Raw genomic sequence first — 19,002 nt, forward strand, 5'->3', positions numbered from 1 at the left:
GTTGTTTTTAAACTCCTGCAAGTCTCTGGATTGACCCATTTGGTTTTTCCGTCCACATTTATCGAATAGAAACGTTGTTGCCTAGTGTCTTTTCCCTCATTGTCATAGATCGTTAATGGCTCACTTAAGTCCATCATTTTTTGCCACTACTGATAGTAAGTATTCCGAGTACTTCATATCTAAGCGTACAGTCCTATTCTTCTGTGAGCACACATTTGTACCATAGATATTCCTGTCTTAGTGTAATCCACCGAGAACACCTGCCAACACCAAAACTGGACAGTCGTAATGATGACCAGAAATCAATACGATTCAGACAAAAATCACACTGATCAAATGAACAATGTGACTGTTAGTCTCCCGGAAAGAAACCAAATACTCACCGAAAATTAAGTGTTCTGTACGTAAAATGTGCCTCCACTATTCCGGTCGTCCGCACACGTGTGCGTAGCACATCCTGCTCCGTGGGAATGTAATCTTTGGCACCAATGCGTTCAAGGTCGTTGAAGAAGCTGAGTTACCAAAATGGAATGAATGAAGATGAATATTACTATAACTGCATCAATGTATATATGAAGTCTCCATATTATTAAATAAGTCATATTTTGACAAGCTATGTCAAAAAGGTTATGACAGTGGATGTTTGAAGCTAGCCCAAACCAAGTGGTTCAGTTTGAAAATCCACGATGAATATGAAAACTTTTCGGCTCAGAAATCAGTAACCTCGAGTAGAACAAAGTTCACGACCTCAGGTTAACTAGAAGTAGATTTCTTGAAAGCGAGCAATAACCAATGAAAATATGGCATATTTTGTTGTCTATTTTAAGCTGGGGGAATGAATTAAAATTGTAGAACATTCTTTGTCAGTGTGAATTTTTCGGTAACCCAAGAATTAGTTAAATAGGCTGTAACTGACAACAAGGAAACAAACACTGGTTACTGGTGACTTCACAGACTGGGAAGTTGGATTAAATTTGCGATATTTTTCCCGATGGCCCTAGCTGAATGTGAACGTAGACAGTGTGTAGAATAACCATACCTTGCTTCGTATGTGTGTGTGTGGGCTCTCCGGTCAAGTAAAGTTCTCAATTTAGGATGTATCTACGTTACGTCTGACCCTGTGGCGGTTTACCGCATTTCGACTGGTTGGCCTTTACTGAATGCTGCTTACCGGCGGGTTCGCTGCTGAACTATCCAGAATTCCCATGAGAACGTACAATGGTTATGAACTTGAGATGATGTGTACCAACAAAACGTCTCCGAAGAGCAAGTAGTTCCGAAGGTTCTTTATATCAATGGATGAGTTGCTAATTTGCATGCCACTTTCTAACGATCTCGAACGACAGTCACTAATACATGACGCTGAGAAGTTTGCTTACGGTATTTTGGAGAGAGTAAGCGGACGACACTGGACCTCACAACGGTCAGTATTCCCCTATGATGCGAGACACTCTGTCCCGCCGGAATCAAAGTACAATTTAGCTGGACAACTAATTAGACGACAGTTCAAACGTAGCCTGTTTGTATATACAGACTTGACAGAACTGGAAGTTCAAGAGACTATGGAGAGCAGTGCGGCTGGAAATGTCCAGAAGCTGTTGTAGAAGATCCGCAAAAAGAATTTAAAGGGTCTTCACTAAGTGACTTCATGATAGGTCGTTTCAGGGACCTATTATGTGATAAAGACCAACTCCTGCGGAATATTTTAAACGACAGTTTGGTGAAGCGTCTCTCCACCGGCTCGTTCTTAGTCGTGCTGTGTGAATTTAAACCATTTATCAGTTTCAGGAGACTAACATGCTTCTCTACCTTGAAATGTCATGGAGCTACTTCTTCGAAAGAGCTTCCACTAGTATTAATCAATCACAGGAGAATTTGTGTTATGTTCTGACCATGTTTTTTGAACGTATTAAGGAAGGATTTGTTCGAAAGAACGAACTCCTTTCCTTGATCATGCATCTGTTTAAAAATGTGTTCAAACCCATAGTTTAAGCAAACCCGTTTTGACGGATGACGGTCTAAGTTTACTATAAACACGGTTACATACCAGAATCAGGGTGAATTTAGTGTACCTATCGAAATTCCATTGGGACTAACCGTGGTAATTTTTCAAGATCTAACTATGAATTAAACTTAGAATATGTGTAAACTTTTCGTGAGAACCCATAATACTGCTGCTATTGGTGTTTTACCGTACGTGGCCTGAATAGGTCCTTCGAGCTCCAAGGCAACTCTGGGCTGTGAAATCCGTCCTATTAGTCAGTACATACGATACGAGGACAAGATATGTTAACTTCTGAAGCCCGTTTGGGACACACAAACTTAGTACAACACTGAGCAGTTCAAACCACGATTGTTCTTTGCTTCCGTGGCGTGCCAAAAACACCAAATTCGTGAAAAGTGAATGCGCTGTAACTTGATGCTTTTCATCAGACAATCCCACCACCATTCGACAACCTGTGTCTCTGTTTAATATCTATCCGCTGCTCACTGCAGTTTAAATGGCCAAGGTGAACAAGTCTATGTTTCTTATCATTTTCCATCAAAAGTAAAGAAATTAGTCCTATATTTGCCAGGTCTGTTATACGTAGCCATGCATGAGGCTTCAACGGTTTTAAGTGCTCACTAACTGCGATTGATATATGTGGCATTCGCTTTTTCAGAAGTTGCGTTGAATTTTTGACCAAATAATGGTTATGTGCGATGGATTTGTTCGTTTTTATCATCTCAGATCCATTCGCCTTGATATCAAAGTTTAGGGGACTTTTGGATTTTTATGGCATTGGGTGTCACCATTTCCCCAAGTAGGTGCGTTTTCAATGCGTACCCCCAAGGAATTTCCATAAGATTTATTTTCCAGTATAGTACACGCGCGAATTGCGGACTAATAAATGGTCCCTCCGTTCAATCAGTGTAAAATGAAGTTTTGAGGCCGCGATTCGACAGCTGGAGAGCGCAAAATTTATCTCAATGCATAAACTTAATGAACTGCTGATATACATAATGACTATGCTCTGTCCATGAGCTTTCCCGAGAGATGTCTTGTATCGATCACCGACAGAAAAATGGAAAACGAATAGGTGAAATGTAGGACTCAAGTCATCGTTCACTGCATGCACATTCGTTTGGTACCAATGCACAAGGTTCTTTGAAATAACCGAAGAGCAGGCAATCACAGATATCAAATCGGTAGGGACCTGAATAGAAAATAATCAGTCCTGCAGGTACCCCGATGATTGCGAACACCAAGAGCTCTCGCCTGTTGCTACAGTGACTACAATCCAACCTGGCTAGTGGCAGTGATGACGAAGCTGTCCCACGTCAAACTGTACGGCATGGTCTTCCATACATTCTGGATTCCGATGGTACGACTGCATCTAACCTGGCAGCATTTTTAATGACGAAATACGCAGCCTTTTAGCTGTTAGAATATAGAACATAGTTGAATATAGGATAGAATAGTTTAGAATAAAGTAGAATAGTGCACTGCTATCAGTCAACTTTTCCAACACGCCAGTTTTCGGAAGCCTTCAGGATTCAGTTGCCACAATGTACCACAAGCATGCTTTTGAACGGAACGAATTGCTTGAAATTCATAGGCTCGTAATCAACCTTTGGAGCTGTGTACTCTCGTGGCTCTGTGGACAATACTCAAGTCTCAGTAGGCAGCGTCCTGTCAACTAGAAAGCAGTTTTATTCGAAATATCACAAAAGAGTACCTTTTAAATGCTCTTTCGGTACGACCCCCAACATTGAACGAACCTTCTGGCAGAACCGATAATTATCATTCGGTGGGTTTAAATGTTTCACAAATGCTAATTATAAGGTACATGTGGGCGGTTCTGAAAGAGCGATGTGCGACATGTTCCCCTCCAGCTGGAACTCATCGGATGAGTGTAACAAGGTGTCTATTAGTTTTAGGCTTGAGGTGTGTTTTTAAATTTGCCCTCATGTTACTTAGACATACTATCGAATTTTGAAGCCAGATGAAACTCAGTACGATAAAATTGAGTGTATCGGAAAAACTAACAAGAAAAACCGTATGGGTTTTGTAGTCAGACAGGGTGAAAAGTAACTTCATTTGTATGTAAATGGCAGTGTGCACTTTCGAAGGGGCTGCGAGTAGATAAGCTTGTCTCGATGAATAATGCACAGAAGTTTAAGATATTTCTAATGAATGAAGAGTTGGTTTTTGGTCAATGCATAAACAAATAAAAATGCCCAGTATGTAGTAGAGCTCATAGGACGTTTGAAAAAAGGGTTGGCTGCTTGTGTCTGATGTGGGGCAAATCAAATCCTATATGTGATTCAACGACAGGTCTTGCTAAAATTGGAACTAGACGACCATTATGAAGAAATATTTTCTCCTAGTTTGGCCCCTTAAATGTGCTACACTAACAAGGTGCTTGAACTTGTAGAAATGCAGGGTAACGGATAAAAGGCAACTGTACAAGTCGGCAGTTGGCTATGACAACTTTTCTCTGGGTTCCGGTTGTCTGAAGATTATGTGGTGACGGTAGATGTCCGGGGCATTTACCCGAGACATTTGAGCATCTGGAATCCCTTACGCTCAAGTGAGAACTATTGAGGGATGATACCTGAAACAATTAGGTGTTTACATCATGCACAGATATCCTGATTCCACGCTTTTGCGCTAAAATTTCATTTCTAAAGCTTAAAGATCGTACGCAGCAAAGATTAGGTGCGCAGCTGAGGCTCTAGCCTTTCACAACAATAACGGGGTTATAATAGAACCAAACTCGATCAACCCATGAAACTGATGAATGTTTCAAGAGTCAGTTGCCCTCCTACCTGCGCCTACCTGATGAGCTCCAAGGAGGGTGAAACCGGTCGTGGGCTGTCGAAGAGTTTTCAGCAACCTTGTGAGTAGTTTCCGAGAATTGATCGGAAAATGCGTGTTTCAGCAAGATAACGTTTCTATAGCACCGCTGAACTTGCGAAGGACTGCTTCTGGAGTACTACAGTGTCTACTGAGTTTTCAGGTATTTTAATTCAGGTTAAGTTGGCCCAATTCAAAGTAGCAACATCACTTCTATCTTCGTTTGAAAAGTTTGTGATCTCTATCTCATAAAATCTCAGGTTAATTTGTTAACCCGACTGTCGGTATAAGTGTGTCCATCACTATGTTTTATTTCTTTGGATAACCTGCTCTATGTATGCTATCAGTGGTTTACTTCAATGGTCGAGTTGTTTCAGAAAGCTGCATACTCAAGACGTGCGGAGTGGTGTAAGTCTATCATTTTTGGTCTATCAGACGTTGAGACCTCCCAGAATACAGCTAGCCTCCTTGGGAACCGTAGAGGTATGGAAGTGTCTAGATGCTTCCAGTCTAAACATCGGGAATTGATGCGCCAACAGCCATGCTATAACAACCTAGCTAGCCTGGACCTCTTCCCGCTGCAGGATGGGACAATATTATTTTAACCTTAAAGGCAACAGCCGCTTCAACCATATTCGAAACTGACAGAAATATGCTGATATCTTCCCGATAACACATCCCACGCCACAAGGTTTAGCACTTACTACGCTGCAGAATCATTGAGCTGATATTCTCTGGAACGCTTGAAACACGACCGAACACCACTATCTTGCCACAATCTCGCAATCGCTTGATGAACTTCTGGTGGCATGATTCCCGATTCTATTGTGGAAACGGATGCAAACAAGAGGCGTGCGTCTTCCTACAAAGAAAACAGACAGATGCAGTTAATTTCAATCCTGCAATCAGTCATGTTTCCAAAAAATCTTTGGAGGAAATGGGGCATCTGCAATGTTCTCACATTGCAGTTTCCAGTGGTTGGATCGAACGTGATTTAATGAACTACCGACATCCACCGAATAGGAACCACGGCCTATCTAATTCAACTGCAGCAAAAAACCACGACGAATAGCAAAGTACATGTTTTTTGCTTAAATGAAAGTAAGCAATCATAACGTTGGACAGAAAAACATCATACGCATTGGTTCATCGGGTGAGATTACCTCTAAGGTAGACTTGTCGTCATCAAATAACACAACGGTCTGAGTCCATGTGAATTAACCGGGAACTTGTGTCTATTGAAGGACTACTCCGGAAACTACTGAAAAAATGCCGAAAAGCAATGTGTCCTCCTAAGAGAACGAAAAGGAATATTCAGGCAATATTCTTTTTTGAAATCCGGTATCAAGTGTGGTTTTGAGTGGTATGGTACTGACATCAGACCGATATATACCTCATACATTGAGACCACATAAAGTCGTTTAAAACAACATTTTTACCCTAATTCATGGTCTTCTCTGAGGCTATCCGTTCCAAATTTCAAAGAGCACTAAGTGTGAAGTAACGATAAAACCACTGGTACTACGTAATAAGGTCCGGCCACATCCGTGGAGAGTAGGCATTAAAGTGTGCTGTTCCTCAAGTAAAATTATACTGTTTTAACCAAGTGAGAAATATCTAAGCACTTGAATACAAAATCAGGCCCCCTAAGTTCAAACCACATTGCACTCTGATAACATATGTCTCATCCTTGGGAAAACACTGCTCAGCTACCACTCCCAATCGGTCCCTCGAACATGATTTAACAGTTTGTCTCCTTCCACAAAAAACCACCTGCCAGATGAAACCAGTCATTTCTGATTTCCCTAACTGGCCACTAGAGCGACAAGAACGCACGCTTGTTATCGAAGACGACACGAATCGGACGGACGATTTTATCTATTTGCCGAAGCAAATGGTTGTAAAACTTGAAGCGTAAGCTATCTAATGGTGCGACATTTTTCCTATCATAATGGTATGGCCAGCTTTGACCTAGTTCCTAGTAGCATAATTCCATCCCAGAATAAAACGTCTCGGGGAACGACACATGGGACAAGACTAAGTGTATTATGTCAAATACAACCAACTCTGAATGTTTGCTATTCTGCGCATGCCACCAAGTGTGCTGCTTTACAGAATTTCGATCCACTTCAACTTATCATGTGTGGTGCTTTTTACACACCAATTTGCATCGCAAATGGATGTGAAATTTCATCTAATTGACGGAACGTGCTACACATAATGCTGAAAAGTCTTGGACAGTCCAAGAAAGGTTTCCCTTCATGGGCCCCAGCACACGGGTGTAGTCCCCCTTTTTCCATCAATCTCATGCAAATTATAGGTGACTGGTGGGACATACCTACTTGCAAACTAATTTTTTTCAAGAAGAGTCGAAAATAAACATTGTAAATAGGAGATTGAGATTGAGTTACTTAAGCCTATCGCTAATATCGAACTTTCATGGTATTTGGCATTTACGATACGCACGGTTTCAGCCATTAGTATTTCACACTCAAAACGTTTGTGTGATCCATTTTTATTAGCATCCAGTGATCACATTTTGAGTTTAGGCAACACAAGTTGCTTCAAAAAGATCCACAGCTAAAGGTGAGCGAGATTCCCCGGATTAAGGGTGCAGCACATGGTCAACCGGGATAGATGCTCAGTCTTCACAGTTCAGACGCCTGTGCTCATCGTTCGCATCACATAAGGAAATAGAAAGAATTAACTCCAATGGCTTTTCGGGTGGTGTTTCAGCAACAGTCAAATGTTATTCGATGCCTAAGGCTATTTAAAGCATGACAACCTTAACTTCACTTCCAAAGACGGATTCCACCTGCCTTAGGAGGATAGCTTTTAGCAAATGTCAAAAGTTATGAAGACGAGTAGTGCTTCCGACTGAGCATGATCACAATGTGGGCGACACGACCGGGACCGTCTACCATATGGCTAAAAACACTGGTGTTGGGTTTGAAACGTCACAAGCGCACTCGTACGGGTATGAGCAGATCACAGTAATGACGCTGAATACTCTCATGATCAGCTCACAGTAAGCTCAGTTGCTTATTGTCGGATGGTTTTGTGACAGAAGAGACGCTGTGGTGTTTGGCTGTTCTGACGACACCACACTGCAAGTTTATTCGCTGATTTATGAGCAAAAAATGAACTGACTACCGTAAAATGTATTGATTAGATAAGGAGAATGAAGATCTTTCTATCAGATGTAGTTAGAAGTTCAGTTGTGATGCAGGAATTCTCGGAGTGCGCAAAGATTTTGCGGTTTCGAATTTGAGTCCAACGCTTATCTGTACGAGCACAAAAGTAGCTCCTGAGAAAGAACAGTGCGAATATCTTAATCTGGTACAAAACTTGTGGGTTTACTTGCACTAAAAATCTATTTTGAGCGTAAAAATTTATCGACCACGAATGGTAGGAAGCTCTAGACAAATTAGCATGAAACCCATAGAAATGAACCAACGCTTCGATATGCGTGAGTAATTAAAGCCTAAAATTACACCAACAAAATCATAATAACAAGCGTTTTCGGACCGTTGGCAGAGGTGTGCGAATTTTAATTGCATTGCGAAAAATGACGCTCATCTATTGTCAACCTCAATAGGCACGGAAATGTTATTATTGTGATTATCTAGCTAGTGATTGTTCTGCAAATTCTGAGTGGTGAGAAAAACACTAAACAACACTACGCTGTTTATGCTTGTCATGTCTGGGCATATCGTGGAAAAAAACGGATAACCGCATCAAATTCCGTTTTCATTAACGCACAATCGATTCCAAACTTATTGTTATGTATGGTTATCCTGAAATGTTAAACTAAATTCCGAATGCGCAGTTGTAGTTAAATTGGACATGAGCATGACGTTTTGGTAAATGTACCACTGTAAAGCTTTCTCAGGAGAAACAGTAGTGAAGTTTATGCAAAATAACCATGAACCATGGCTTCTGAACGTTCAGTACTGTAAATATTTCTTCTGAGTACAAACCCAAAGAGACCTATGAGTTTCACTTATTTTTACCTTTTGGTGGTCCATCATTTATTGACTGTTTGGCGAAGTAGGTTTAGGCGGAAAGCTGACAATACGTCTTCCATCAGTATAGGTGAAAATCAAAGAATCAAAGGGAATCAAAGAAAAGTGCGACAATTTAGCGGAAGCCTTATGTGCGGAGGAATTCACTTTTACCTGAGAAAGTTTTGCCTGACTCCCTACTGTCTGATGACATCATTTAACATCATTTTAGTGGGATCCCGGGTCAGCAATCCAAGGTAAAATGATGATACCCTCATTGATTCTTCGTGTCAGTATCGAACGATTCACACCTGGTAAGCTTAATAGGGGTCAATCACGGTCCGTTTTTCTGTGCGCCGCAGACAGATAGAATTCTGTGCTGAATGGAAAGTAACCTGGATATCGACATAATACACTACTCATAAGGTTGCTGAAAATTCCTCGACAGCCCACGGCCGGTTTCAGCCATCTTCGGGCTTATCAGGTAGGCGCCGTCCCCGAGTTTCCGTCAATTTTATCCTGGATATGTTACAGTAGGGCCACAGAAATGAATTTTCCATGGGACAAAATGCAATAATGCACAGAACAGATACTATCAGAAAGTGTTTTTCGATAAATCTCCTACTTCAGAACTTGGGAACAGGTTAGGTATTCTTGTAAAGCCAAACGACTTTGGCAATTTACACCCTAAAAACCATTAGTGTTGGTTTTTACGGAATGATAAAAATTTTATGGAATTCTTTTGAGCCATTACCGCGGAAACCCTTCCATATTTATTCCTACAATACCTGATATTTGACCTTCTCTTTGATTTTAACTTTGCTTTGCGCAGCACTTTGATAATTTCTTCACCTGTATTGTTTCCATGCTATGGGACAAGTCCTGTAGTCGCTCCAAAAAAAAGTTATGATGAAGTTTGTGTAATTATTCTGTCCACTTGTCACGTAATCACAGCGGTCGGCTTTTGAGAGAATTCCTGATACAATTCTAAGGTAAGTATTCCTCTGGAAAGCTGTAAAGCGTTGTTTACAAGTAGACTTATATTAAATGAGTTTTCAGTGTGCTTCAATGTGCTTAGGTACCGTTCGCATGCAGCTTTTTGGTGGGGTTTCTGTGTTAATCAAGCATGTTCCTTATGTATGTTCGTTTTCCGTGTGCGAGCTTTGATGAGAGTAAACAAGAATGGCAATCCTGTGTTCCACAATGCTTTTGCTGAGAGCCAAAAGTATTTTTCGGCTGCAGTTCATTCTCCTAGATAATGACAAACGTTTCATTATCCTAATGAGTGCATATTTTGAAACTGACTGCCGGCAGTACACTCCGCTCTTGTTTCTGCAGGGCTAATTCTGTTACAAATCCTGATACTGAGGATCTCGATGGTGCAACTTTTCTGTAATTTATTATGTATTCCGAATTGAATGCAAAGATTAACATAAGACAAATGTTCAGGATTTTGCAAACCTCTTGTTCCTCACAAGCTTAATCTGAGGATTCATATTTATCTCATGGGTCTACGACCGTTGTCCTGATGGAATGTAGGTCAAAATATGTAACCGGTGAGCCCACTTAAACTGATAACACCACATTTTAACCTTGAGTACTTCGGCCTTTTATTCTTTCAGAAAATTGTGTACCCTATTCGGTGAAAAATACAACATTTTAGTCTTTAGTCCGCAGCAATACAGTTGTCCTCGGAAGAATAAATTCGTTTTGCACTCCGCAAAGTCCTCATATTCCCCGGTATTTTTCTTAAGGTTCCCGCTGGGATCAGTTGATAGCTATGAGTGTCTGTCATTAAAGGGGGCTTTTGCCCGTGTGATCCATTTTGTTCACGGTGACAATCCCAAATCCCTTGTCAACTTCTGGATTATGATACTTTAATATTCTTCGAAACTTTTTAAGGCAGGTTTTTCTCTGCCCACGAAAATTCTACATGTTTGTATGGTGTTGCCCGGAACAATCGTTCTATGCGGTGGTTACTTTCTTTTGATTTCAGCTCCGCCTGCCGACCACTCAAGTACCCATGATTTGTGGTGCCTTTAGAATAAAAACTAGGTATTTTAGCAAGTGCTGCTCTCTATCTGCGACTAGTCTACTGGGAAAGATTGTTACTCATGCTTTGTTGCTCTTGCATCTGGTTTTTCGGTTATAAGATCTTATTGAGAATTTGCTTCTAAAACTGACTCTGCCTCACAGTCGTTGGTCTCACAACTAAATCTCGTCCGGGTATGGGCGCTAGCCGTACAGGTCAATGAGCGAAAAGGGAGACTCATGATAACGGATGCCCACGGTTAACCGTAAGTGAATTAAACAAAATCTTGGTTCTCTAGAGCAAATCAATCCCTTAGAAATATGTGAGCAATAGCTTTCCAGCCACAATGACGTATCATAAACAGAATGCCAGAACAGCATATCCCTTGAAAATTCATTCGATTCAGGCGCCAAAACATTAAGCTCCTATCCGGAATCGAAAGGATGAGAGTGAGGCGTACTGTGTGGATAGCAAAGGGAACCACTGGAAATTCGAAGGATGAATTGGGGCAGTTATTCCTTGTGCCAAAAACCGCAGTGTTATCGTACAGGGACTTAAAAAATGGAGTACTCATTCTGTCGGACCACAATGCTACAGAGATTTATAAGGCTACAATTGTCATCATAAGTGGCCAAAGTCATGATGCAGTAATTGATACTTCATTGTCACAAAACAGCAGAAAGCTTGCCCAGAAGGTCCTGATGCAGGACAGGAAAACGTATCCAGAAAAGAACACTTTCTAACGAACTTAACTGTTCGGAACTACCTATATCACCAAAACTCTATGGATACCTGTTGGCGACCATCTCAGCTGGACACAGGAGAAATCCAGTAGCCTGCATCTTGAAAGGTGGACCTCAAGGATATCGCTCAAATGTTCTGAAAAACTCTTTGTACCTTTTTGCCCATTCTACATCTTACAATTTGTCATTCCTTCGGTGTTAAAAGGGGGATAGCAGTACAAAACCAGGCGGACGATTACTCGGCATGTTTTTCACTATCATAGCTACCACAGCCTATGCCGCTCGACTTTTTCTGCAATTGCGGTACTTCCTGCGCAGACATTCAGGTTGCAATTAATTCATTACGCAATGGTCGACGCAATCCAAGGAAACCACAGCCTAGAGACAATAGTGATGTAAGTTCTCAAAACGTACTAGATCTTCCACTTGCACAGGCTGTGTGGCCTGATCAAACAGCATCATAGCTGATTTTGTAGCACGATGCAGGTAACCTTGATACTGAATGCATACCTTTTGGAAGTTACAAGTGCATCCTCTGGTGACGAAATTGTAACCAAACCTCACTATATCAAATAGTCAGGCCGTCGTGAACAAAATCGTTTAAGCTCAGCAAACACCTGAAGGGAATGAGGTTTTCCAAAACATGAAACCCTTCCCAGATGCAATTGGAATCAGCTACATTCTCCATAGGATTATATCAACGAGCACGCTAAAAGACTTCCTGGGAGTAAGAGGATTGTTATAGATTACCCATTCATAAAAATGAGACAGAAAGACACTTTTAGCATAAATTAGAGCTGCGTTTAACAACTTGGGGGCGCATTATACTTCACAGTTTACCCTATCAAACTTAGGTTGCAACGAATCTGTATCAACGTTGTTTTTTCGTCTTGCCTACTTTTGACTGTTAAGACAGAACTGCAATTTGTGTACAGCGATCATATGGAATTGCAGTTAGGTAAGCCAGTCAGCATGAAAGGGGCAAACTGGTGTGGTCGAGTTTCCATCAGGCTAATCAGTCATTCCGAGGGAAGTAATACAGCTGAAAGCAGCAAGGGATGAAAATTGGAATCAAATAGATGCTTGTTTATCAGTTCTGTTCATAACAAAAACTCGACCTCTACTGCTCATGAACGGAATTACAGATGGGAATAAAAGTGATGAGTACTGATTTACTGCAAACTGACGGTACGGTAAGCAGCAGGACATCTAGTCAGAGAACGACATTAAGTAACGTAAATAGCACGTCAATATTGATTGCTATGTGGGCGGAACTTCCCTCATGCCTTTTACCTACCCGACTAGCCACGATAAGCAGCTGACATGGAAGTCAGTCTTTCCAGTGCAATGCTCTATTTAATACTTAAATGTTTAGAGCCTTTTGGATTTAATTTTATAGTAGGCGAATCTCGCACCCAGGATATAAAATATAAAATTTTATGAGAGGGTGGATATTTTTACAGGGAGTCCACTGGTATGGGATTAAGTGCACCAGTTCTTGAGCCTGGGACTCAAGTTGTTTTGTTGATCCCGGACAACATATGCCCTAGCCAGAAAACCCATATTTTTACTGTAGATGGTTGAAGGTTGCACTAACTGTCTTTTCTAGTATAAATCTTTTGGGGAATAAATAAGCGCATCTGAGGAGTAAACAAACCATACGAACTTCCCCCTAAACAACTGCCTTAACTGAAACATCAAAAGGTTAAAGGAAAAGGTTAATCTGCGTGAAACTTAGATACAAGAGAGGAAAGCCTGACACATCACTCCATACAAGAAGTGTCTTTCCAACTGACTGTTTACAGTGAACGTACTGTGCTCAAAAACAGCCCATATCTATGTTTACAATCTGTTCTGGTCCACTTACAATATGAATGGAATAAGTTTTTTCTATCTCCTTCCAGGAAAGCGCAGGAGTTCCATAACATTTACGGAAACTCAGTAGCCTTTGGAACTACATTTGAACTTAAAAGCCGAGATTTTGTTACAAAAAATGGAGACTGAACAATAGAGAAGAACGTAGTGATGTTGATGGAGAAGTCTTATCTTAATTCAAATGTTTTATTCAAAGTGGACTGTTTGATTTAGTTTCTGATAGTGAATTATATGTTGCCGCAACCAGTAGTACGCCGATATATCTAACAGAATGAGATGCCTTGAAAGTGCAATAGACGATTCCAGAATAATATCTCAACTATTTTAACTGTATGCGCTGTGGACTTGCAGTTTGAACGCGAATTGCGTGGAGATGGCATTCTGTGATGACGTTGCAGGTTACAGTTGCCGAATTAAATGCAAAAACAATTCATCATCTGTATTGTTTTGTGATAGAAATCAATTGAATAGAGCCCGATTCGGCCACCTAATATCCTGGTCCAGTCCTTCAAATATTAAACCAGACACCAACTGTCACTGATTGAACGTGAGAGCATTCAACAAGAAATAAATCCCAAACCAATCAGTCACCGTACTAGCACTGAGTGTCCATAAAGAGGTGTGCATTCTTTTTTAATACTGTAACTATTCACCCTTTGACGTCTTGCGTTATTCTGGCAGCAACAAACATTCAGCGAAATACTGAACGTAAGAAAACATTTATCAGCCAAGTATTTTTCAGTATACAAATAAGCACTATGAAGTATACTAGACGACAATTGTTAATCGCTATAGTTACTGCCAATGAGAGATATCCGTCATGGTGATGAATTCTGAAGGAAATTTCCATCTAGGGTACCTAGACGCTTAGATGGGATTCCACTGGGCAAACACCGAAACTGTTGTTCACGAACGTCGTGGTCATTACGGGGACCTTGCGTTTCGTTGGTGAAATTTTAGCTTTTCATGCAATAGTAGAGCCAGGTCTATGGGCGAAATTACCATCGTCGCCTTATTACAGGTAGTCAGGGACTGTCTGGGCGAAACGCTTAGGGTGCGTACACTACCATTTTGGACGTAGTAATTCAGGTGCGTTTAGCGGAGCAAGGGTGACATGCTCGCCTAGCACTTACGATATGCGAGTTGGGGAACCCCACAAAGGCACAACTGAGCTTCAAAATGAACAAAATTGAATTCCAGCGCTTGCCCATTTTTTCAGAGGTCAAACATAAAAAACTGCACTGGAATATAAAGTAAACTGTTTCATTTATGTCAACTGTCAGCAATAAGAACGGGTAACTAATGAGCTGAAGGATCATCGAATTTGAACTATTGAATGCCTTATTTGGTATCCTGGTTAATAAAAACACTAGCTCTGGACCCATAAATCTAAACGCAAAAACTCAATTTTACGTAGCTCTCCGGTGTATTCAATAGGCCGAAAAGCGTTGCGGGAAAGCCTAAATCTTTTCCATCCATCACAAAATATGTAGGTCCTTTACACTTATCAAGTCATTAATCGGACATAGCCATATGACGAAACTGGCACGTCTACATTTTACAAGCATTTGTATCATCCGTTTTACACAGTTTGAATCTGGATGTACAGCAGTGGCTTGAATGAAATCCACTCAAGAAAATTAAACCAAAACAAAATTTCTTGCATGAATCGCAGATAATACCGAAACAACAAGTCCGAAGATGAACTGAGGAAGTGGCCCTATTTAGGGCTATTTATAGTTGGTTGTCACATAACATTTCCAGTTCCCCTGGCGGCATGTTTGATCCGGGTCTTATTCAAAACGCTTAATCTGAGTACCGTTGGAATATTCCCGCACACCGACCTGTCAGAATTTCAGAATATGCAGTGGTGTACCTCAGCAGAGCTGACTGGAAGAGAACCGAGTTCGATTTTTTGTATCTTATTTTGTGACTGCCATCGCCTACTAATACGCTATTTACTGCCTTTATCGGCCTTGTGTAGCTCGTACCCAGTATGTTCCATGCTAAGATAAAGGCACACGATGAGACTTTTGAGGAATAATATCACCAAACAGAATGTTCTGCTTTAAAGTAAGATGCCAATATTTCGAAATTTATCAAAAAAATTAACTCGTGGGAAAAATTCTGAGGTCACCCATTTTTTTCTGCAATGTTTATTCAGAACGTTATGACTTGCTATTTTGAATACGTGACGAAGAAAATGTACAAGAATATGAACGAAGCTTGGATAAAACACCATCGTAATTCATCTGTCATGGTTTTTACTAGAGACACAATACACCATCTTCATTGTGAGACGTTTCGACGTTCTTTTGTGTACTTATGTTCCATTTTCTGAAAATGAGCTTTCATTGTGCGATCGGTTTTTGTTATTTCAGATTAATTGTTTGTTCTAACGAATTGTTCATATGTTTGAATAATCAAAAAGACATCAGATGTTTCCATTTAAAGCGTCATTTAACCTCTTTTGAGGCTTTTTAAATATCAAAAATGAAGAGGTAGATCGTGACCGATTGGTGTAAGGTGAAGATGAGGCATAAAGCATCAAACCGGGTTGTGGCTTGATATCCAGTGCGCTGCGGACAAAAGCAAATTCAACTAAACACTACAACGGCATCAAGCTCATTTATACCGAGAGAGCCCCAACACCGGGCGGAGCTGAAAACCTTAAAACGGTATGTACTGTTGTACTAACTGAATTTTTGTGAATGCGACTTATTTTCATGGATTTCAGTAAGCATCAGTTCTACTACAAAAATAAGCCCCTTAGCGTTCGTACCTCAATTGCAAGGGAAACCGAAATCTTTGTGGGCTAACGATCAGCTTTAAACTATTTTTTGTCTCTTAGTGCACTTTGACTGCGGATCAACAAGGATTTTATGCCACAGTACAGCTAAAACTTCCTAGGCTTAGTCAGCTACTAGTATGTGTCATGAAACTCGGTAGCCGCAGAGGCATTGTGAGACTTGTGACCGCTGTGAGACCTACCGCGAAACCCCGAAACAGTCTGTCATTTGAAATTTCAGGTGTAATAGTACAATGGTTGTAATCGTTAGATTACCTGTGGCGAGATTTTGGCTTATCTTATAGGCTTAGCTGTTAGTTACTCAAAGGAAATTCTATCGCATGATTTTAAAGTGATGGTTGTCACAGTGAGTCAGGTTCCACAGAATAATCATTCATGTTTGCTGAAAACCGTCACCTTCTACAAGAGTCCCGTTGAAGGCTTGGTATGCAATCCTAGTTTAGCTGATAATTCATTGTTTAAAAATCACAGTATGAAAAGAAAACCAACCATGTCATTATCAAAACTGTGGCACGACAAACCCGAAGCATGCTTCAGCTAAACTGCAAACCTACGTCATTTTATTTTTAAGGCCATTTAGCATCATCCCAGCGCGACTGAATTTATAAACACAACGTTTTTGAAGGCCAGTTGGACAGGCCCTTATGACGGTAACATAAGACTAAGCAATAACAAATCCTTTACCATTGACACACCCTCTTCTTCTACATTCTCGTGTTTGTGTTTATTGTCAGTGCAACGTATTACCGAACACAATAGTGTAGCCAAATAACCCATCTTTTGATTAGGACTGGCACATTACTGAAGGCAACCCCGGAACGTTCAAAACATACTGAGCCCATAACACTCTACCAAAATCTCAAAGGTAAAGAAGGAAAGCATCCAGCCCAATCAAGCATCTAGCCTAATCAATCGTCCAATCAATCCAGCAACAGACTGGATGGATGAAAGTAAAAATTCAGATAGCGTGGAGTCCCTTGTAAGTGTTTCACTTACACGCATTCGTTTGTTTGAAATAAAGCTGTTTTACTCCTTATCGATGAGCCCATTTTCGGCACTAAGCACTAGAGTAGGAACAACAAAAGATATCTATAACACTTTTGACGAGAACAAAACTTGCTGGCTGTTTTACTAAACCAAGGCCGCGTTGCTGACAGTATTGCAAAATCGTTTTGACTAAAAAGAAAATATCCCATTATTTTGTCCAATGTCCTCATGGTATTGAAATTAAACGCTGCAAAAATGATCAAATGAGTTATTTGCTTATGCTGATGTTTACTCTGTTTACTAGTATTGGTGTTTGTTACAGCGTACAGTGGTCAAACTCATTTTCACTTCGACATAATTTTGGCCTGAGACGCGTCGGCGCGTTATTAGGTAACTCCGGTATACGGAGCTTTAAAGTCTGCCAGATAATAAGGTAAATACAAAATAAATTTTGTGGTACAGACCACCAGGCAGTGTTGTGGCAGCTAAATTGACTGTGAAACTTGTACGATATCTATAGAGAAGGAGGATAGCTCAGTCAAAACGTTGACAGGTCGTAATCTAGAGATAATGATAAAATCAGTGCAAACGGGTGAATTTCTCGAGCCGAATACTATCTGAGTTCACGTAGAACAAGTGGTTGACGGAAATATGCTGAACCCACATGATAAGCCCCATTAAACGCAAAACCCGTGGTGGGTTGTCAAATAGCCTCCTGCAAAATAACGAATAGCATATACTTAAGAAAATGCCCCGCAATATCTCAAATGTCCCATCAATGGAAATAGGAAACGACCTTTTTAGTGAGATTCGGCTTAACTTGGATACGGTGTCCAGTTAGGAGCAAACTAGTTTCCAAGTGGTCGCGTTTCGAGAGATATTATTGCACTGTCGTCATGACTTCTATAGAACGGTTAACTTGCAACTACATTTTGATTAAACTATGGTTAAGAGTTTCGTTGCTGTTTGTACTAACCGATAAAATTTAACTTTTTGATTAAGGATGGGTATTATTCTTCGGGTATATCTTCAACATAATCAAGAACTTTCTCTAACAGCAGCCTTCATATAACGCCTAAAATTGTTTGCCTTGGAGCTGTCTGAAACTATCTCATCCGCCGTGGTGTGCGTAAGAAGGGCTAGCCAAAAGATGATCAACGTCGTCATCGATAGCATGACATCAGTTTTCAACACAGATGCTTCACTGTGTTTTATTTGAAAGCCTTATTGTAGAGAAAAGAGAGAAGATGGACAGGGAAGGAACTTAGTGCTAGCTTATCACAATCATTCTGAGGTGCCTACTGCTCCACTCATCCACTCAGGCAATCTGAATAGAAACTGATAATAAGGACGCCACTGACATCGGTTGGCAGCTATATCTTGTAGTGTCTCTAACCACGTGCAGTGAAAATCACGCGGTCACCGTCCTGGAAGGCACCGACAGCACCCAAGCATTTCGTGATCTCCTTCATACTCCTCCGCCATTTCGAGGGTTGGCCGCCTCTCTGTTTACGATGCTGTAAAATGGACATGAAAAACAGCGCTTTTTTCGGCGAACAATGGTTCGGCATACGCAACACATGTCCCAACCAACGCAGCTTCTCGTGCTGGACAGCTTATTCCAAAGGTGCTCAATTAAGATAATCATCAAATCCTATATATATATATATATATATATATCAATTTCAAAGATGATCGGTCTGAGTCACAAC

The 19,002-nt window shown here is 40.7% G+C and overlaps 1 protein-coding gene across 1 annotated transcript in view; it reads right to left on the reverse strand.

Annotated features, from left to right (window-relative positions):
* T265_08388 (hypothetical protein) overlaps positions 1-19,002 on the reverse strand; it is a gene marked incomplete at both ends in the record, with an annotated part of 49,323 nt that overhangs the window by 18,835 nt on the left and 11,486 nt on the right. Inside the window, 2 exons of the mRNA XM_009174182.1 lie at positions 384-512; positions 5,545-5,702. Coding sequence (XP_009172446.1) covers positions 384-512; positions 5,545-5,702 — 287 coding nt within the window. The remainder of the gene's footprint in view (positions 1-383; positions 513-5,544; positions 5,703-19,002) is intronic.

The sequence above is a fragment of the Opisthorchis viverrini genome (assembly GCF_000715545.1).
Source record: "Opisthorchis viverrini unplaced genomic scaffold opera_v5_216, whole genome shotgun sequence".
Taxonomy (NCBI): Eukaryota; Metazoa; Platyhelminthes; class Trematoda; order Opisthorchiida; family Opisthorchiidae; genus Opisthorchis; species Opisthorchis viverrini.